General features: G+C 44.0%; 2 protein-coding genes across 3 annotated transcripts; both read right to left on the bottom strand.

Annotated features, from left to right (window-relative positions):
- Positions 1–1124: 1124 nt before the first annotated feature.
- On the bottom strand, positions 1125–8119 carry LOC119654052 (elongation factor 1-alpha 1-like). Its single transcript, XM_038059218.1, has 2 exons — positions 8090–8119; positions 1125–1462 (listed from the first exon to the last, which is right to left on the bottom strand). The coding sequence occupies exons 1-2, from the start codon at positions 8117–8119 to the stop codon at positions 1145–1147; spliced, it is 348 nt and encodes a 115-aa protein (XP_037915146.1). The 3' UTR covers positions 1125–1144.
- LOC119655982 lies at positions 7685–15955 on the bottom strand. Of its 2 annotated transcripts, XM_038062217.1 has the most exons (3): positions 15870–15955; positions 15688–15805; positions 7685–9733 (listed from the first exon to the last, which is right to left on the bottom strand). In XM_038062217.1, the coding sequence occupies exon 3, from the start codon at positions 9678–9680 to the stop codon at positions 8211–8213; it is 1470 nt and encodes a 489-aa protein (XP_037918145.1). In that variant the 5' UTR covers positions 9681–9733; positions 15688–15805; positions 15870–15955; the 3' UTR covers positions 7685–8210. The 2 variants fall into 2 exon arrangements, with proteins under 2 accessions (XP_037918145.1, XP_037918146.1); XM_038062218.1 differs by lacking the exons at positions 15688–15805; positions 15870–15955 and adding an exon at positions 15523–15597.
- Positions 15956–22355: the final 6400 nt, after the last annotated feature.

The raw sequence follows: 22355 nt of genomic DNA, 5'->3' as shown, positions 1-22355 counted from the left end.
ATTGCCTCATTTCGCGAAGCAATTGGCTGGGAGTTCGATCACCCAACGTTAAACCCGCCAGCAAGTGGTCTAATTTTGCCGACTCGCTTGCCGACAGGCGCCTGATCAACTCGCTCTTGAGCTGTGTGTACGATGCCGACTTCACTACGTCGGACACCAGAAGAATAGACTCTTCGTCCAGGCCGACCACCGCGTAGTTGAAGCAGGTCGCGTCCGATGTGATGCCGGACATTTGGAACTGCGCTTCCAAATGCACGAACCACAGTTCCGGGTTCCGCCGCCAAAACGGAGGAACGCGTACGGCGAGGGCGGTCACTTGCGGGTCCGATGGGCCTGCCGCGTCTTTGCTGTCGAACGACATCTTGAGTAACGAAAAGTACGAGTTTGCAATGAACACGCGGTGAGTTTATAATGAAACGCGGTGAATTTTGCTCCGACACGGCAGGCCGCACCCACAAATGCACGCACGAACACAGAAATGACGACCGAAGCGGACGCTCTCCAGCGCAGACCGAAATCACCACCCAGAAAACGGAGAACCCGCGATGAGAAACACTTCAACGCCGTCTCTTGCAGCGATTTTCAATTATTATTATCTGAACTATGAATATAATATAATAATGTATTATACATTAAATATATCATACAAATGCGGAATAAATAGTGTAGAAAACTTCTATGTGGTTTTTACAGTAAAAGGTGTGGTTGTTGTAGCATTAGTTGGAATGAAGTTGTTGGCCGTCTCCTTTCCTGCGAAACTCCTTGCGAGGGAAGCAATTATATTATATTTTTTTATCGGATATAATTAGTTGTCCTTGCGTGTGCTACTTTCAAGCCGAGCCGACTGGACCCGTAGACGGACGGAGATTTATGCGCCTTCGACGAAAATTGAAACGAAGAAAGTTTATGCGAAGTGCCTGCCTGTGCCCGTCGTAGAGTGCGGAAGGTTTGCTATGCGACGTTGTTCACGTCGTCGGCTCGTAGCACAGATGTTTTCGTAGCACTTCGATGGGATTTTGTATGCTTCTGTATTCACAAATTTTCCAACTTAGTAAAACCGCACAAAGGCAAAACCACGTCCGAGTCAAACAAATGGCAATCCAAACAGTTGTATTGTGCGTAGGAAGATGTTGATGAATCGCAGCTATTTCCTGCCCTTGGTAGCCTTTTCGTCAGTCTTGGTCACCTTGCCACCGCTGACGTCCTTGAAGTTTACAGCCTGGATTACACTGACAGCGACGATCTGTCTCATATCACGAACAGCGAAACGACCCAATGGAGGGAACTCCTGGAACGATTCAACGCACAAAGGTTTGGTTGGGACGAGGATAACGATGGCGGAATCACCAGACTTGATGGCCTTGGGGTTCTCCTCGGCGGCGGCGCTGGTGCGAATTCGAGCGTCGGGCTGTAGCGGCGGCGCTGGCGGTGCTGGGGACGGCCGTTGCTGCGGTAGCGATGTCTGTGGCGGCGGCGCTTATGCTAATTCAAGTGTCGGGGTCACCAATTTAAACTGTTGTTTCAAAACATTGTGTCAACCATCACACCCAGATTATTATATAAATAATTAATTGAAATGGGAGACGCAGTTACACCCACACTGATCACTGATGAATGAGCAAACAAATGTGTTTGATTTTTAGAGGAATTGTAATAAAGTTTATTTTGTTTTTCTTCGCAATGACTTTCAGTGTCAAATGCTTTATAACCCAAGTAATATAAACAAATTTCGATAATTAGCAAGGAAGGTCAGTGTTAATTTGTTTTCATTAATAGTCGTCCGAGTAAATCAGAATTTCATTCAACGTATTATCGATTTCAATCAGTTAGGCAGTCGCCTTTTATATGTTATTTTAACAGTTAAAACTTTACACTTTTTCTAGTTGTGTTCACCGCCGCGGTTGGAAACAGAAGAGACCGGCTTATTTCCATGCGGTCCTTACTGTCCCAACCAACGGCATTTTTCCACCGCTAATTCTCCACTCCCTTGGTGCGTTCTAAAATGAGTGAGTGGAGTGTTCCGCGCCACACTTCTATTCTTGGTGGTGGCAGTATTTGTCCGTCGTCCGTTGTTCTGGTTGTTCAGTAGTTCATCAAAGTATTCAAACCATCGCTCCAATCTGCCCATTCTGTCGGAAACCAGGTTTCCCTCTTTGTCTTGGCAGAATGAACATCGAGGTGTGGAAGGCTTCATCCTGCTGACTAGTTGCCAAAACTTGCGGTGCTGGTGCGGTTGCTCCGTCTACTATTCGAGTTCAAAGACCTGTTGGTTCTCCCAGGCTTCCTTTTTTCGTCTGTGAAGTCGCTTCTCCGCTCGCCAGAGTTCATCGTAAGTCTTCACGCATGCCCGCGTTCTTTGAGAATGCAACATTACTCGGTATGCGGCATTCTTCCGTTCCGTAGCTAGTTTACATTCATCGTCAAACCAGTCGTTCCTACTCTTTTTGCGGCTGGGGCCAAGTATTTATGATAACGTTCTTCAGGTGATTGTGAAGATCATTTGTTGATGTTCCATCTCCAGGTCCTCTGTTGACTGCGGTTATTGCGGCATCCGTTTACCTCTTATCGGTATTATGGAGGGCTGTGTTGTTGACGGCTTCAGTATTCACCCTCACTTGATTATCAGAGAGGATTGTAGGTGGTGTCGTAATTCGAGTTTGGAGCACCATGTCAACGAGATAGTGGTCGGAGTCTATATTGGCCCCCTATATGTTCTGACATTCATCAAGGCTGAGAGGTGATGGCGTTCAATCAGCACGTGGTCAATTGGTTGAAAGTGATCCCGTCTGGAGAGGCCCACGAATGTTTGTGGACCGCTTTCCGCGCAAACCAGGTACTTCCAACAACTATTTCGTCCGATACTGCTAACTGAATAATCCGCAGTCCGTTATCATTAGTATCCCAGTGTAAGCTATGGGAGCCCACGTATCGCCTGAACACGAGCTCCGTCCTTACTTCGCTGTTAAAATCCCCAGGTATGATTTTAATATCATATCTGGGACAGGATTCGAGGGTTCCTTCTATTGCCTCGTAGAAGGTATCCTTCTCCGACTCTGCAGTCTCCTCTGAAGGGGCGTGAAGGGTAATGAGGCTTATATTTCTAAATTTGCCTCGCAAGCGCAGAGAGCATAGCCGTTCGCTTATGTTTTCAAAGCCGATAACAGCAGATTTCATTTTTTCGCTCACTAAGAATCCTACTCCGAGCACATGGTTTACTGGATGACCACTATGATATATGGTGTAGCGACTCTTCTCCAGGAAACCGGTCCCTGTCCAACGCATCTCCTGTAACGCTGTTACCCTATATTGGGACAGGGTATAGGCTAGCTGCTCAGCAGCTTCATCTCTGTACAGGGAGTGCACGTTCCAAGAGAAAATGCGCAAATCGTTACTCCTTTGTCGTTTCCGGGTTCGTCGTTGTGTTATCCGTCCAGTCCGAGGCTCCTGTTGTGGTTTCGTAACTTCGGTTTTCCGTGTAGGGTGGTCAGCCCTACCCAACCGCCAACCTGGAGGATCAGTTTGTACAATTTGTCCCATTTTTAGGCGCGGAAGACTCGCCTTCATCCTTCTCCGTCTGTAGCTTTTCGTTAAGAAAGAGCTCCCAGAGGTCACCACGTGGAGGTGGAAATAAGGTTTGGTAGTAGAGCTGTTGGTTCAGCAGCCATTTCCCAGGTTTTATGCTCCATCGTGGGTACCAATCCACGTTTCCCCCTGGGACATATACTACCCTTTGACCAATTCCGTAAACCTCTCGCATGATCGAAATGCCATCCCAACCTCAGCACTTGTGTTATACATATGTGCAGAGAAGCCTCCGTGCACAGTCCACATTAAGGAAGAAACAACAATCGAGTTGCTCCCCGTTGCATAAAACTAGATAATAAAATAAGCAAAAGGGATCACGAGAATTCAATCTTCTTAGTTTGGAATCAGAGAGCAAAGTAGGGATGAATCATTGTGGACGGAGCGGTACAGCTTGAAGCTGACTACCTCCGTAACCCAACAAAGATTTATCTCACCCATCACTTAATCTCTACGAAGAAGGAAGAATATTTATTTTATCAAATTCTGAAACGAAGAGATAGCCGTTTCACATAAAGGTAGGGAAGAACCCTGCTTAGAAGCCCAGACGACGATACCTTTCAGCATACAGCCGGAAAAGTCCGTAGGTCCAGATACTACTGAAAGGCAATCACCTGCGAGACGTTAAGTCTCAAAGCCAAACAAAACAAACTAACATACTAGATCTTGTGGTATTCTACCAAGAATAGGGCAGGAAAGTCTACGCTACAAGGTGGGAAAGGAAATTGAGGCTTAGGAACACTTGCTTTCGGGGGAAAAGGCGTGAAACCTAAAACTAGAAGTATCGAGTGTACGTAGAGCTTAGCCGGGAAAATGTCCTCCATCCGACATCACCAAACGAAGTTGTGAGCCAGAATGGGCTATCTTCCACTGATTCAGAAAACCTGCAAATAAGAAATATTGGGCCTGAATGTAGGAAATATCGTGCCCCACATTGGGGGGTTTTGTGTTCATCTTATGTAAGAAATTTCAACGCACATTTTTCTATCCGTATATAGTTACAAATCCAACATAATCCTTCATATTTTTCCAAACTACGAGACATACGTACATATTACAACCATAGATATTACGCTCACCCTAAACAAACGAATTGCCTATTTCCGAATACTGTACACATATATGCACGTATATCAATTGATCGTACCCATATTGCCGATTCACTTCTTATATCTATTTGAATTAGGCACTACCCGCAAAGTTCATTAGCACGCATATATTATATACCTACATACACACATGTCTGGTTGACAGATAACTAAAAAAATAAAACAAAATAGTTCTCTGTGACCCAATTCGTAAGAATTCATTTCGTTGTGGTATTGATGAATTGATATGTGATGATGACGTCATGCAGGTTGTAGAGTGCATGAAATCCACAAAAAATTGCAAAGTTTGACCCCCTATAACTTTGTTAATAATAGTTTGATTTTCTTCAAACTTTACCAAATTGTGCCTTTTGTTCTTCATTATACGCATGCCAAATTTTGAACTTCTATAATGAGCATAAGGGGGGTGCCGGGTAAATTTATAAAATGTGGAAATATACTATTATTAACTTTATTTGTGCAGATATCGAAACTGGATATATTTTGAGGCCTAGATTTCGTAGAGATGCACCACTGTGATTTTTTTCAGATTTTTTGGTTGGATAGGTTCTGAGAACGAGACCTGTTACACTTTTCGGGGGTCATATTTTGAGCCCTCACTCCCCTATGTTTCACCCAACATCAAATATTGAACCAGTTTCGAAAAGTACTAATGGAGACCTTTCATTTGAAACCCCACATGGCTACATTCTGTGAAAAAAAAATTTGCGCCCCCTATTCACACGTGTGGGGAGCCCCCCCTTAAACTTAACACAAGATGGCGCCACTTACTGCATGTAAGGGGAACACCAGATTACATACTCTCACCAATTTTGGTGACAATCGGTCTAGCCGTTTGCGAATAAATCAGGTGTGACAGACAGACAGACGGACAGTCAGAAACCGTCTCGATTCTAATAAGGTTTTGTTTTACACAAAACCTTAAAAAGGCTCTACCGCGCGCGTAGAGTAAGTCTCCGGACCCAAGTGCCGGATCGAGAAGGAAGATCCACGACGGATCGCAGTCTCGATCTTTGCTTCTCCTGCCTCAGATCTCAATAACCATCCCTTCCAGTAGGGACGACCTCCAAATAATGGCCTGAGGCTGTCAAGGATGGGAAGAAGCCTTCGAGTAACAATTGGGGTGATTTTTCATGTGCTGCTCTCATATTACAGCGCTTTCTGTGCGATGTAAGTATCTTAAGTACTGAGGAAGAGAGTAACTAGCTCCCGAAATACGTATTTACTATCTATTAAAATATATTGTAGTAGGAGAAAGCTACCTAGTTTTATTTTTATTTAGATGTAAAGAAAGTGAACGGCCAACATCTGAACCCCACTTTTTCTCTTGTGGATGAAATGTAACATGCAGATGGGCGCTGTTCCCCTAAATAGAAGAGAAATCATTTCGGTCATCAAGGCATTCAAATGGGTGATAATTGGATGGTATCTGCGTGCTACCTGCCGTCACATAGATAACACCTAAGATAATTCTGGAGTGCATCAAAGAACATATCGACAGCCTAATCGACAAAGGGCAGGCTGGTCTCCGCTCCTGATCCTCCTGCGTTGACCACACCAACGCCCAATGGATGCTCTTCATCTATTTCGAAAAAGCATTCGATAGTGTAAAAAAGGAATACATCTGGAGTGCTCTACACAGGAGGGGCATGGTGTTGAAACTAGCTAGCTACCATCAGAGTGATGTATGATGGCGGTAAATCTCACGTCCTGTACCGAGGTCCGCTGGAGTTGCATGTTGTCATCGATATTATTTCTTCCTAGTATCGATAACATTCTTCATGCTGCCTTGTTCGGAGGAGAATGAGGGAGTTCAATGCAGTTCTCAAACGCCTCAACTACGCTGATGAAATCTGTTTGCTCCCTCGTAGGTCATGAACCCAGCCCTCAACCACGCTGATGATATCGGTTTGCTCCCTCCCGGATCATGAACCTAGGCCTAATGGCCCTGGATTGGAAAACCAATTGTTTCAGTCTGATGGCTCATGGTACTCTCCCTATCTGTATTAATGAGAGAGCATCTTCATCGATCAATTTATATGTCCAGGAAGCGTTGTTTTCTTTTCACGGTGCCACCGAACTGGATGTTGCCCGAGGCATTAACAGCGTTAGATCCGCTTTCGCTGCCCTGTCTAAAATCTGGAAATGCAGTTATATCAACACCAAAATCAAGTTGAGACTGCTATGCTAATGTTCTTTCTGCGTTGCTGTATGGGCTCACACATATATGTATGCACATGGAAAGTGAATCCCACAGCTCCACGCCTTCGTCAACACCTGTTTGCGCTATTCAATCGGGGCACGTTGGGCTCATGCTTCTACAAACGAGGAACTCAGATGCACATGCCCGGCACCTGTACACATTGTAATCAGAAAGCAGACGTGGGAGGAGGTAGGTCACAAGTTATAGAGGGGTGACTATTGTATTGTGGGCTAAACATGTAATGTAACCCGCTCTTCCAAGGTGACTGATGAGAGCGTCACCCCAAGAACACTTAACGCAGAGCAGTAGAGAAGGAGTGCTAGGGTCTCGGGAAATCGTAGGGGACCTGAAGCGCATTTCAGGTAACTGCGAACGATGATACGTAGGTGTGGTTGACGCGCTCTACCAAGGGCTGAATGACAACCATATATATATTATACCGCAACTAACGTACTCGTCGAGTATTCCAGGGACACCACCGTCTATATTCATAAGCACCAACCAAGGCAGGTGATAGGGAACGTGGGGCTTCTGGATCGGGCAACTTGCATCTTGAGTTTTGTGACTACATGTCCACGGTTGAGTCGGTATCTTTGTTAGTTTTTAGTTTCGTCCCCGTAGGTTTTTGTAATATAGTTCCGTTTTCCAAAGGAACGTCGCCCAAAATGGAAATCATCAAATCAGAATCTCGAGAATATTATCTACTTTATTTCAAAAACTTTGGATTTTATCCCATAACGTTTCAAATAAAATTCAGTACAAAAATCATTTTGCTTAAATCTTCTTCCTGTATTCACTATGCTCACTGGGTTCATTAAGGACCTCTTCCGGAGGTTTAGGGTAAACGTAACAGTTGATATCGAAAAACCAAAACTTTTTGCAGTAAGATTCGTTCAAAGGGCATCTGCAATCGGGTCGAAGTCTGCAATAACTTTTTGTCACCTCCGTCCGTGTCCTACAGCGCTCGTCACTAGGCTTGAGTAGGCAGTAAGTGTGATTAACTTTTCGACACCTTTGGTCAATTGCAAAGTATCTCCTGCAATAAGAGAGGGTGGGCTTGCATGCAGTTTGATTAGGAAGAAGTCTGCAACCACTGTGAGTAGGAGGATACCTAACTTGGCACTTTTCATGTTCAGGATATTTCGCGCACCACTCCTGATCAATATTTGGACATCTTTCGTCGTCTCCTGCAAACCTTTGGCAATAGGAGGTTGTTCTTCTGCATTTTTTGTCGGCACGTCGTTTGCAGTAGCTATCGGTTACTTCCGCTGACGCGCATCGAGGATCGTTCTTATGATTTTTGCAATATATGTGGTCTATAACGCGACACCTCTCGTCCTGTTCTTGAATTTAGCACAAAACGAAGCTATCTTCATGCAGTCGGGATGGTATGCTATTTTACAATAACCGTCAAGCGACCACCAATCACGATTGTACGCACACTTGGGATCTGCATATTTTCGACACAACTTAAAATTCAACTTTTGATATCTTTTCCGATCTGCAGGATACCCTGGTTTTCCAGATTCTTCGTACGAAAGGTCAGAACGTTCAGATTCTGCATAGGAGGAGTGAAGATGTTCAGGTTCTGCAAAAGAGGAGGGAGGATGTTCGGATTCTGCGTCGAAAGGGAAAACCTTTTGACCTGTCCTTGTTCGTAACTTTCTTTGATAAGATTCAGCCATTTCATTTTCGTTTTCCTTGCACCGTTGGCAAGAACAACCATTTGCTGTTGTTTCCAGAAAATAGGAAACTTTAAATGTTCCTTCATCTTTCCCAGATTCACCGGGTTTGGGAGGACCAATCGGTTTGGAAGGATTAACCGGTTTGGGAGGACCATCCGGTTTGGGAGGGCCATCTGGTTTGGGAGGGCCATCTGGTTTGGGAGGGCCATCTGGTTTGGGAGGGCCATCTGGTTTGGGAGGGCCATCTGGTTTGGGAGGGCCATCTGGTTTGGGAGGGCCATCTGGTTTGGGAGGACCATCTGGTTCTTGTTTGCACCTTTCATCATACCCGACGAATCTTTCACAATACGATTTTGTTATCTTGCACTTTGCGTTTTCACGCCTTTTACAATAACTGGAAGTGACTATCTCCGGTGTTTTGCACAGTGGATGAGTTTTATTGGTTCTGCAAAATAGATGATTGACCAGATGTGCGTCAGATGCACACCTGGGATCATATCCTTTGAATCTTTTGCAATAAAAATCGGTCGCTTTGCATAGGGGATGTTCGCGCAGTTTGCAGAAACTTTTAGTTATATTTTCACCTGCGATGCATTTCTCATGCTCTGGCTTTGTTTTACAGAATACATAGTCAAGCAGCTGACATCTACTGTCATCATCAAATGCTCTTTTACAGAAAGAAATAGTTTTTTCGCATCTTTTATCTGGGCGTAATTTGCAGTAAGATGGGGTTACGTGCTCAGGTGTTTTGCACCTCTCATCTTCACGGTTAGCTTTACAAAAGTTATAATCAACTTCTTCCTGCCTTGGAGGTTTTGGACCTTTGTTGAAGCCTGCCTCATTGCAGAAGATTTTAAGCTGCTTCCTCATTTCATTATATTCTGCCGTTGTTTGATCTAGTCTTTGTTGAATGGCATAATTACGCGCCCTGGCTGCCTCCAACTGCATTTTGTGAAGCGTTTCATATAAGTCATCTTGGTCTCGGTCTTGTTGTGCTAACTCTCTTTCACAGTGCTGTAATTGTTTTTCCAATCGAATTGACTCCTCTGTCAGTTTTTTCAATTCTGCGGTAAGTTCTTCAATGACTTTATCTTGGTCCATTTCGAAGGGAAACTTGTATTCTGTACCAACTGCAGAATAGTCGTTCGCAAAAACTGTAATCAAATCAATTATTCATGAATACAGGTTGGCAAGGACTAAAAACCATAAAAAAAGTACCGACAGCCATGCACGGCAAACGCTCCTAAAGCCTATATTGAATGCGGTAGCGGTCATATGCCCGATCCGTAGCCAACTTATATCTTATAGTTGAGCCTCAATCGCTGCCAATGAGTTGCTATACATATTCGAGCAATGCATGATCAAAATATAGAATTTTGTTGGGGCGGCGCGAACCTTAAGTGTAACATACCTGGTGGAGCGTGCATTATAGTTAGGGTGTCCACAACATTATGTAATCTTTTGATTTGAGCTCCCGAAGTGGTAAGAAGTCGTAGACTTCGAAACCAACCACGATTATGAGGAACCAGGTCGTGGCCGAGACGCGGAATAAGGAGACCCCCTCAAACCCAAAGTTTGCATTTAGTGCCTACGGCACATTAAGCAAGTACGGCAAATTTCACCTTGAGGGAAACTGCAAATCCGACCACAGTCGAACCGTCGGCGGTACTACTGCCTTATCTACTCCTAAGCGGAATAGGAGAGCTCGACAGAAGGAAACTTCACCCACTAAGGAAATGGGACTACAGACTGAATTCTGTTTTCTGCTTCACCCTTACCAGGAACAGTAGAAGAAGGTGACGTGGATGGTACTGGTCAAACGCCGGTATGTGAAAATGAAGGTAAGCGGTCCGGACCCATAAATCTGGATAGGCTCACAGTCGGCGACAGCTCCTTGGGAATGAGAACATGGAAGCGGTAATTTCTATAGAAATTGGACGCAAGGAAGCGAAATCTTTGTAGGAAGATGAAGACTGACTGGTAACCAACACTGGAGGCACCACACTCTACTGTCTGCAAAAATTCGCAAAAGAAGCATACAACCAACACATCTGTGGTGAGCAATGCTTTACTGTGCTCCGTGCTAGGGTCTACATCAACGCTTCCAGCGGACACTAATACCCAGTTCCCCGGGAGGTAATACAATCAGCGAAAGAGAAATGGGGCTGGTCCCTCCATTGGACATCTATGCAAACTGTAGCCTCATTTCTAACCACTGTCGTTGGAGTTTCCTCCAAGAATCGCAATATCAGAGGGACAAAAAAAAGTGTTAGGAGACTGGAATGAAGCCAAATTTTGGCATTAGAACATTTCACAATGGGCTCCTCTCTGTTTAGAGTGCATTGATGAGACCGCCCCGAAATGGCTCCAATAGGTAATCCCAGCTTTATGTTCTGGTGATCGGCCTAAGTTCACCAATGTGAATACCAAGGATGTTGGATATCTGGCCCGTAAAGGAAGATCCCCTGGCTTCTCCTTGCTATATGAACAGAACCCGGTCGTTGGTTTCGAGCACTGGAGGATAGAGTTCATGAGTATCAGATGGGACAAACCTGCAAAAGTTAAGGGTTTCAACTTGATGAAAACTGAAACTAAAGAGTCTGAAGGTGCTCAGAGATAACCGTCATGGAGTGCTTCACTTTTTCCTTGATAGATTCAAATTCAATCGTATCAGGAAACTGCATCTCCACTTTGAGAACGAAAAAGCAATGACGGCCTTCGAGTCACACAAAATAGATTAATTGCAGCGTCTTCGGTGCGTTTCTCTACAATGGAGCTGCGAGCGGAGAGACTACCGAGTAAATCCTACAGGTTAGTAACTTCTCCTACACACTCTACAGAGCAAACGGAAGAAAGGGAAACCGAAGCCGTGAACGGAACTGACTTGATATAAGGTTATGGGATCGGACACCGCAAACCAGCGAAAATGTTAAGTGGAAAGCACTCTGTCTGAAGAAATGAAACCCTTTATGAGGGAGGACATATGAAACGCTGCGCCTCCAAACCAGGTAATTCTCAAAAAAATCAAACAAGGGAAAGTCCCCACACGACGTTCTCTCGGTGGCCGCTGTAAACCGTCTTCGGGCGGGTCAAGAGTGTGTCGAGCCAGGTTGGGAGTAGGCTCATCTAACTGATAAGGATCTGCTGGTTCTATTGTAGAGGCAAGGGGATCTAGCGGGGGGATGGGCTGAAGCAACAACCCGGGGATTATCTCCTTGCACTGGGAAAGGTCCTAGAAGGACACCAAGGCAAGTTGGTGCAGCATACGTCGGGAGCTGCGTATTCAATGGAGAGCTTCGTTAGTATGCGGACTCTGAATACTTTGGACACCTTCAGATTCAAATAAGGCCCTTATCATGATAGCGGGGCTAGCGAGGTGGACATTTTTCCCTGACTACTCGTGGGATCAAGACATGGACTCAACGAAGTAAAATAAAAAACATGGTGCCAGGCGCATCATCGCGGATGAACTGCTGCCATCCAGCCAGGAGACAGTAGCTGTCGAGGACAGTACAACCGGTGCCAGCCGTAGTCCCGTTGCGCTGAAACCAAGAACAAAGAAAGAACTTCTAGGAGCGAAACTGGTGTCTTCGAGCTGGGTGTAACCAGTACCAGTCATAGTACTTCTAACTAGAATAGCTCAACGTCGGGGGTCCCTTAAAATCAACGGCTTACAAGAATGCCACATACACATTCTGAGCAAGATTGCAAAGGATAAATAGGCCAATATTGTCGCTAAGATCAGAGACATCTGGGAGAATGTAAAACTCAAATTAATCCCGTCTGACAAAATCCCCTGGAGACCGGTCGCTTGTATCTTGTTGCCGAAGATTCGCATGGATAAAGCCAAGCTTGTCCAATTCCTCCGCACAAATCTAAACCCCAGACTTCCCGTGATGGAGAAGGGAACTTGGACGGAAAGACAACTTTTCCTGTTTCTTGTAAATGGAGCGGATTACAAAGTGGGATTTAATGGAACACAAAAGTGAAAGTGTTTCATTCCGCGAAACCGGACGACGACCTGGATCCAATCGATACCGCTAACGAACTATTGGGGGAGATCAAGACCGACGGTCTGATGGGGAGTGAAGTACCCTCTACACAAGGAGATCATGCTGAGGGTAGCGCAGGTAAAACCGCGCCACTCAAGCTGCTCCAAAGTGGCATTCCGGATAGCTCTGTTGTTAGAGCACAAGGCTGTCGTACGGGAGGTTGCGATTCAAATCCCACTACGGCTGTGGGATTTATATGGTGATTTGCCATCGGATACCAGCCGATTCAGCTATGAATGAGTACTTGAGTCAAATCAGCGAAATGCTGACCACATTGCTTCCTACCGGGTACTGTAATCCTATAGTGTACCATTACGCTCTTGATACCACACTTTAAGGCCTTGATAGAATTGGATTGTCGCGCTAACGATTATTATTATTATTACTAAAAGTGCATCTCAGCTTATCTGCTAGTCTTCTTCCTAGAAACAGACATCGATGCTGTACTAATACACGAGCCCAGGATCGGGCGCTCCAAAAGCAATATTATAATTGATTTTACAATATGTGAGTCTGCACGCTTTTCTTTCACCGGACCTGAGTTTCAGTGACCTAGTAGTGGTCAAACTGGAGCAGGCAGGAATCTTAGTGTTGAAATACTAGGGTTGTTAATTGAGGTGCACTTCCCCCTAGCGAAAAGGATTGCGAGTCGGAGCCTTTCTTGGGGGCTATGTACCCCCAGTCGTGTGAGACTATCTAGCTAGTGCCAAGCTACGGACACTAAGTAAAGCAACCTTGGAGACATCTCCGACAGATCATAAGCTGCAGAGAAGGAAAGCTGCTATCATCCGTGAATGCAAAGGGCTAACTCTGAAGATCTGAGTCAGCAGTCATGGTCTAAGGAGTTCTTGACCCTCCACAAATTGGTTGGTGGGCTCGCCACTGATACCTACCTACCTGTCAAACATGAAGGGATCGAGTCTTTGGCGGTACGGTGCATGAGAAACGTGGTTACACGTATGACATTCGCTGCTAGATATCTTTTATTACATACTATACTGAGCTAATATCGAAAAATATAAAAGTTGGTCAAATTTACCAGAAACATGCCAAAACCAACAGCTGGCAGTGAGGGTGACAAAGCTGCAGGGCGTCCGTTATATTTTTCCGGTACAAGAACCAGTGGACCCGGCTGGGATCTTTTTCAATTCCATAAGGCTTACGTGCTGATGTCAAAGCGCTGAAAGGGAACTATGCTGAGATAGATCTATCCAGATCGAACAGGTGGCGCGAGATCTTGGGCAGCATATCAATGAAGGCAAGGCAAAATAATGATGGCAACGTCAGCACCAAAACCCAACCAACCAACAACATCAAACCGCATTGGTCAAACGGGAAGAATAAAGATAGGAGAATACAACTTTGAGACAGTTGATAATTTCTCCTGTCTAGGGTCGAAAATCACAACCGATAACAGCTACGATGACGAAATCCGCTCACGGTTGTTGTCAGCCAACAGAGCCTATTTCAGCTTATAAAAACTGTTTCGCTCGAAACGTGTCACCACCGGGTCAAAGCCCTTACTGTACAAGACAATGGTCTTGCCAGTCCTCATGTATTCCTTGGAAACTTGGGTTCTTAGCCAGAAAAATTGCGAACTTGGATTGGTCAGTGGATTGGTCACACATGAAGCGCACACGACAATTCCGTCGCTGACTACCCCATGCAGTGGAATGATGACAGACGAATAGCACTTAGAGGAGAACGGTTGAGGAAGATTTTTGAGTTTTAGTCGCGTTGGAGTTGCATTTCAGCGTAGGCGTGATTAACGCGGCATGCCCCATTAACAGAGAATGGCAACCGTAAATATCAATGCAATCAGTCTTGGCGGGATCACTGTGGAGCTTTTCTGCGCAATCCCTATCTCCCCAATTATCTCAGTCGTAAACCCAGAATATCTTATGTAATTCTCAGCGAATGAAAGAGCGGTATGTTCGCTAAGTTCCGATGAAGTTCACTTGGGTAGGCATTTTCGTGCTTCTTGCTGTCACCAAGATATTAGCTAGAATTATCCTGGGATGTATCAAGCCCTTAATCGACAGAAAGCGGCCGGTTTCCGCTCTGCATCCTCCAAAAACGGCCACGTTGGCGACTTTCTGCCTCAGGGTCATTTGAGGACCGACGCGGCGTCTCCAAGGCTGCGTCTTGTCACGAATTTATTTTCTCATTATCAGTGACGTTATTTACGCAGCCTTGGTTGGAGAAAACATTCGGACCCAAACTAAATTACCAGGAGTCGGCAGCAATCGCACGCATTCATGTGGTTAACATGCTATGCGTACAGGGTTTTATTTAGTAGATATACTTCCTCTCCACAGAAGGAGCGAAGAACAAATTGTAATCCAATCCAGTGAGTATGCCATATCAACTACAAAGAAATTTGACAGTGAAAAGATTGCTGAAGAGCGCAAGGAGGAGGTAAGCTGTTTTTCGCAAGGCATGGACGATAGTGCAGGAAACTTCCAAGCTTAAATTGAACAGTTCAGGTGATTGCTCAAGACACAAGTCGCGGAGGACTCACATATTCTTCCCCTGACAGAGGTTTGTCGACGAAAGGGGTATCTCCGATGTAACCCTAGGTGAACTGAAAGTCAGGTGCGCGGTCAGGTGCAAAAAGCGAAGGAGTCCATGAAGGTAGAAAACTAGCCAGAGTAAATAAAATCCTCCCCATGATGTAATGTGGTTTCATGGCGAAGGTCATGCTTTGGCAGTTCCTTCTGAAAGATTCGATTCCTTTACAGAAAAGAGACTAGTAGACCCTGTCCAACAGACAATAGAGTTTTGTGTTAGATACGACCACGCATGTTAGACACAACATTCCAATAACTAACCGATGTAGAAAGATCGCCGAAGAATTTTCAAATAGGAAATCCTGTGGAAAACAGAAATACCTTGCCGCTCACTTCATTGGCTGGATAATGGCAGCATCTTGACTGGAAGAAACAATTTCAACTTCTTGCTGTTCCAAATGAAACGCAAATATGTACATAGGTTCTTTCACTCTCGGAGAGCAGTATTATGACTCGGAAATCCACACGATGATTCTGATTGCTTACCTGTAAAATAATGAAAGAATTCCCAGCTTGTATTCTATCCGCTACTACCCTGCCTTGAAGTAGTAAAAATCAACATTCTTCATAAACAAATAATTTTGAAACTGTCCGGTATTAAAACCTGCAATGAAAAATAAGCCGCACGTATGCGATAAATACTTGGAAAATTGTGTTCACCTTCTTACCATAAAATAATTTCTAAGCCTAAAATGGAAAAAAATTAAAAACTATTCAACGGAATATTCTGTCCACCCTTATCCGTCGTAAAAACCCATGGCAAACTAAACCGCACGTTCGCAAGTCTCAACAAGTGATTTGATAAAACCTAAACAGAATATATTTTTTTTGAGTAAAACTTCCGCTGCAATTTTTATTTAATAATAAATAATATCAGGGTGGCGAAACGGCTATCCTAGTTGGCCATTGACAAGGACTGATCTGTACCTTTCCTTGAGCAAATTGACGACAATCGGGATTCACGTCAGCCGATATCTATTTGCAGCTCCTACGGAAGGCACATTCTACAAAAAATCACGGGTCTCACGCCGGTCACATGAACGGCCTGAAAAAATGCCCTCCATCAGGCAAGCATTGCACACGCTGAACAGCAAGTCTGGCCGCTGGTGGGAGACCTGCTTATGTACTTCTCTCGGGATACCAGCTGGCATGTAGGGTTGCCACATTACCCCAATTCTGAATGACAAGCTTATAGCCGTTTCCCCACAGATTTACCTCGTTGAGTAGACTCTACCAATTACGACGTATCCTTTCGTTTATCGAGTCATTGAGACATCGAGACATCGAAGCTTCTCAAGCAGTCGTTATCAAATTCATCACTATATTTACGACAGTATCATTTGCAATGCCCTCCAGTGTCACTCTGCTTGTTCCAAGAGCTTCGACAAACCTCTCGATGTTGGCCCCCGTGACGTTCTACGCGCTGGGGAGCGACGGGTTAGCGCATGTCAGCGAATAGCGTTAACCACTTCGAATGCAATGTATTTGCGGTCCCTTTCGAAGAATTTTTCCAAAAGTCGCCACCTGTCAATCAACAACGCCATAGATTCTGATCTAAGTTGGCGTGGATTCGGTGTTAAAAACTACCAAGCCGGTTCTCCCGCCATTTCCAGCATCCGTTTCCTTCTGTAGTCTCCCCCATTCAGGGCGCTAGTATTGAAGTCATTCCCTAGCAAAATACATTCCTCCGCGCCCCCGATCGTCTCATTTAGTAAACTCTAAACAACGTTAGCCCTGCACCGAATCCAGACAAAGCCACCGTTTCGGTTTCGGCCTTGGGAAAAAACTCGATATTGAATGCGGCCCAGCCGGCAGCGATACCCAATAAGTCGAGATGTCATTAAGTTGGGTCCTTGTTCCGGTATCGCTCGCTGATTAGCACTAGATTAGCTTTTTCCTTCGCAGCGAACTACGCTAAAAACTCTTCATTGATTGCATTTCGCCCATGTTAATTTGCAGAATGAGCATCATGCTAAGAACGCAATTCTAGTGTTCGTTGCAGGTCTTCGCTTAGCGATCTAGCTGACCGCATTTACAATGTGGTGTTCTCCTGCCGGGTTCCTAGCAACTTATAAACGTATGTCCATAATCCTGTAACACTTGACAAAGGTTTTTCACACTCTTGCCCTGCAAACTGCTCACCCAATTTTGATTTTCCCACTGTTAAGGAGCTATAGCTCGGCCACTTCCACCACAGCTAGTTTTTGTTCCTTCGAGAATTCTGACAAGTGTTAACTATTTGGACGTTGGATACTTTCACTTGATGTCTTCTTGTATTTCGGCCTCTTCTGTGAAATGGCCAATATTTTGAAAAGCCCATAGGTCCAGGCTAGTAGCCAAAGCCTTCTCCCGGTAGCCCCTTGAATATACTATTGTTAGTTGTTTTCAGGCCTAATTCAACGAGGACTCTACTTCTTTTCGCTTTCTGTAAGGAAGACAATTTTGCGTGACTGTCCTCGGGCTTCATTTTCTGGCGGATTTTACAGAGAACTTCTGCAAATGTCTTACCTTTCGTCGGATTAATGAGCGTAGCTGACCGTCTAGTCCTTTTTTCGCGTCTTTTTCGTTCGTTATTTACCGTTCATAACTGCCTTGGCTTTGGATAGACGGTTTTTTGGCGTGTCGTTTCTTTTTGTCATTTTTCGCCTTCTTTTTTCGAGCCTTAGAAACTACTTAGATGAAGTGTCCTCCAGACGGGTCTTCCTTTCTCTGCTTTTCCTCACTTCGCTTTGCAGTGGGCTGTATTCAATCCGCACAGTGTTCTCCGTGGGAAGCGGGACTGTTTCTTCTTTTTCTACATGCCCAACGCATCTACTTGGTTACTGCCGTGCATTTGCTGATAATTCTTTCCTCTTCCGTTCTAACAGGAACTGCCTCCTACTTAGTTTGTGTCCGAATCGACTTGCTCAGATCTAGCGATTTTTGTTTCGGTTTTCTCAGGAACAGCAGCATTTCATAATGCTAATGTTGTGGTCCCTGCACCGGCAGCCACGTCACGTTGCACAGCATCCTCTTCACTCAAGTGTTTCAGCCGTTGTTGCCTCGCTGTGAGTAACACATTTTCGTACTGGAGTCAAACATAATCAACTCTTAATCCTTCCTTGCTCATTCGTAGGTTTCCTGAAATTTAATGCTGATCATGATACTAATATCGGTTCAATGCACATCACAACTACCACCTTTACAGCGCTAGGCGCACATCACTCCATCGACGTCGGCAAAGGCCTGTCTCGACTATGAGGACTCCTAGTGTGTCGCGACGTGAACCAATCATTTGCAGTTCGCTCATCACCGAGGGGCTTTCTCAAGACTACTACCTAAGATGCAGGTGTATTGCCAGCTAGAGGGTCAGAACTACTTATTCGGTCTCTTTGGGAACATCACTCTCCGTATTGTGACCGCCTCGTTTAACATCGCAGGCGAACACTGATCCTACATGGGTTTAGAGTGAACAGTATAGCACTTGCGAAAAAGTTTGCGGTTCTTCACTTGTTTCTGTCTAAAGTCAGAACATCGCGGCATAGACATGAGTTTAAGGAAGCTTGGAACTTTTGAGTAACAGTGGTGGTTACTTTCTATGTGCTCACCGTATATAATAGCGGAAGGATAAGATGATGTCGGTGTTGAGGCTTCTGCTTTTCCATATATTAGATAAAACAGGGCAGATGGGTCTAGCGCTAGATCGAATATCAGTATAAGCGATGCTTTGAAAAAAGATATGGTTCATTGAAGTCCTCAGTAGTAAGTGGGATGCTCTCCCAATAGGTTTTGTGTATTAGAATGAGATAGCACGATACAGTTTTTAAGTTTTCATGCTATCTCGCTCGCTCCGTCTCTTTCGCACTGCGAGCTTTCGGGTGCGCGCCTTGGGTAAGGGGTGTGCCTTCGTTGGGGACTTTGGGCTGTGTGCCTTTGGTGGGGGCGTTGGGTGTGTGCCTTGGGTGAGGGCGTGCCTTTGGTAATGCGTAGGGTTTGCGACTTGGGAACGGGTGTTGTTTTGGGTGGAGGTCTGTGCTTTTCTCGGGGGGCCATGTCTTAGGGCGGGTGGTTTGTGTCTTGGGGATATCAAGCTCTATTGCTGTTTTTCTAAGATAAGTAGTTGTTGTTTTGGTGTGTTTCTGGGATATGCAACTTCAATGGGCATCTTGGAAGATGTCAAGTTATTTTTAGTGTGTTTCTGAGATAGCGATCTTTTTTAAGTGTTTTTGTGGAGTGTCAAGTCCGATACCCCATAACGGCACCACATGTGCCTTTATGGGGGTATCGATCTTTTTGGTGTGCTTTTTGTGGGTTATTAGTCTGGTTTGGTGTGTATATGAGATAGCGATGTTCTCCGAGTGCTTTCTGGGGAGTGTGAAGTTGTTTGGATGTCTTTATAGGGGGTATCGATCTTTTTGGTGTGCTTTTTGCGGTTTATTAAGCTGTTTTGATGTATTTGTCTGGGTATCAGTCTTTGCGGTGAGTGGCTTGGTTGAAGTGGAGTTTGTGGGGATCACGGCGGGCGGCTATTGTGCGGGCTTTAGGTGGTAGGCTTCGCCGCGGGCTTGAGGCGGTTGGCTTGGCCGATGCAGATTTTGCGGTTATCATTGCTGACTTAGGTAATGGGATTAAGTTTAAATGGAAAAGCTCGTTGATAAAGTTCAAATATTTATTTTATTATACTTATTTACACATACATCATTCAATATTCTTTAGAATTAACAATATGTGTACACTTATTTATATATCTTTCTCGATATCAAACAATGCCTCTAGAAATTTATTTCACAGTATAACGTAAAAATTTCAAATACAAATTATGAAATTCATTACAAATCGGATGGAGATGTTATTTAAAATTCTTATAAAACTATTTCACAATATTATTCGACATTTTGAATATTACTTTAAATTACAGTGCATAAGTAGAATAATTATTATTTTGAACAAATTTTATTTTGAAATAATTGTGTTCCTCCACATCCACTCCTTCGAAAACGAAATAGTGTTCCTTTCGGAGAAGCGAAGGGGTAGGAAAACAAAGTTGTAATTACTTAAACGGACTGTCAAATGTTGTCCAAATTTGGTTTTAAAAAGCTTGAATTCGGTGATGAGATATTTTTACCCACCTCTAAACTGGATATTGATACACAGGTCTGGGGTAATGTTTCGCTGACATTGTTCAGGATTTCGATGGTATTCTAAGGAAACAAATAATACACTATTGTAAAATATTTTCTTAAGTAAATCAAGAAAATTGTACTGGCGACTCAAACTTGAAGTTGGCGCTCGCTTCTCTTGCGCTGAGGGCGCGTCGAATTTTATTTTAAAACCAATTTACTATTAATAAAATGGAAGAAATATTAGCGACCCATACATCAAGTTGGCGCTGAGTTTTCTTGCGCTAAAAGCATGATCATGAAGATATCTATATAGCTCATAAAGAATCATCATCATCATGATACTTGCCTTGTTATTTATCCGGGACAGTTTTGTGATGTTTTTATGTTCTTTGAAATTAATTTGCACGATTTTCAAAATGAATAAAAACAAAAACAAAATACATAGGCCTAAGATATTACGATCATGAAGACAGGTTGCTCATCAAAAAAATACCGGAAGGTCGCTCTTCGGGTATAAAGGTTTTGTGTTCATCTTATGTAAGAAATTTCAACGGCCATTTTTCTATCCGTATATAGCTACAAATCCAACATATCCCTTCATATCCATTCCATCCAAACTTGAGACATACGTACATATTACAGAACTGGCTATTCCCGAATACTCTACACATATGCCGGGTAAATTTCTAAAATATGGAAATATACTATTATTAACTTTATTTGTGCAGATCTCGGAACCGGGTATATTTTGAGGCCTAGATTTCGTAGAGATGCACTGTGATTTTTTTCAGATTTTTCGGTTGGATAGGTTCTGAGAACGAGACCTGTTACACTTTTAGTGGGTCTTATTTCGAGCCCTCACTCCCTTATGTTTCTCTCAATATCAAATATTGAACCAGTTTCGAAAAGTACTAATTGAGACCTTTCATTTGATACCCCACATCGCTACATTCTGTAAAAAAAAATTTGCACCTTCCATTCACATGTATGGGGATGATTCTTTGAGTTGTGGCGCGGACGGGTAGATGGCGCGGAACTCTCCACTCACTCATTTTCTGAACGCACCGGGGGAGTGGAGAATTAGCGGTGGAAAAATGCCGTTGGTTGGGACAGTAAGGACCGCATGGAAATAAGTCGGTCTCTTCTGTTTCCAACCGCGGCGGCGTAAACTATCAAGTGCAATTTTTTTGATATTTTTATATTCTCTGAAATTAATTACCCGACATCTGCAATTTCATAATGCTATGCAACCAAATGCTTGCGAATAATATACTTGTCTTATTATTTATATTATACACTAGCTGACCCTCTTCAAGTCCACCCAACTACTGGCCTATGCTGACGATATCGACATCAAGGGAAGAACCACCCGAGACGTACAAACTGCCTTCATGTAGATCGAGCAGGCGGTGCGAGATCTTGGGCTGCACATCAATGAAGGCAAGACAAAATATATGATGACAACGTCAGTACCAAAAACCAACCAACATCAAACCGCACTGGTCAAACGGGAAGAATAAAGATAGGAGAATACAACTTTGAGACCGTTGATAATTTCTCCTATCTAGAGTCGAAAATCACAACCGATAACAGCTACGATGATGAAATCCGCACACGCTTGTTGCCAGCCAACAGAGCCTATTTCAGCTTACAAAAACTGTTTCGCTCGAAACGTCTCATCATAGGGTCAAAGCTCTTACTGTACAAGACAATGATCTTGCCAGTCCTCATGTATTCCTCGGAAACTTGGGTTCTTAGCAAGAAAAATTGGAGCAATGGCGTAGGTCAGGACGCCAGACAGCTTTTAGGGATATCGAATTGGTGGACCTCGGCGTAAAACCGGGAGTCTGGAGTTTCTTATTAAGGCAGGACTAGACCGGATCAACGGCACGTTGATGATGATGATGATCTGCTGAAAAATAAAATCATTGAATAAAACAGAAAATATTGCCTTTTATTTAATTTGCTCTTTTATTTCTTTATAAACATAAAGTATTAAACAGTACATTAGCGCTACAAAATATTGGAATTTCATAAAAAAGTCTGGAATAA

The sequence above is a fragment of the Hermetia illucens genome, chromosome 4 (assembly GCF_905115235.1).
Source record: "Hermetia illucens chromosome 4, iHerIll2.2.curated.20191125, whole genome shotgun sequence".
Classification (NCBI taxonomy): domain Eukaryota; kingdom Metazoa; phylum Arthropoda; class Insecta; order Diptera; family Stratiomyidae; genus Hermetia; species Hermetia illucens.
This window is presented reverse-complemented; position numbering and strand designations above follow the sequence as displayed.

Coding starts and splice junctions, on each gene's coding strand:
- LOC119655982 (XM_038062217.1), bottom strand. CDS start 9,680: ATGGACCAAGATAAAGTCATTGAAGAACTTACCGCAGAATTGAAAAAA.
- LOC119654052 (XM_038059218.1), bottom strand. CDS start 8,119: ATGCAGAAGAACAACCTCCTATTGCCAAAG. Junction 1,463..8,089: donor ACAACCTCCTATTGCCAAAG/GTTTGCAGGAGA, acceptor CCGCCGCCACAG/ACATCGCTACCGCAGCAACG.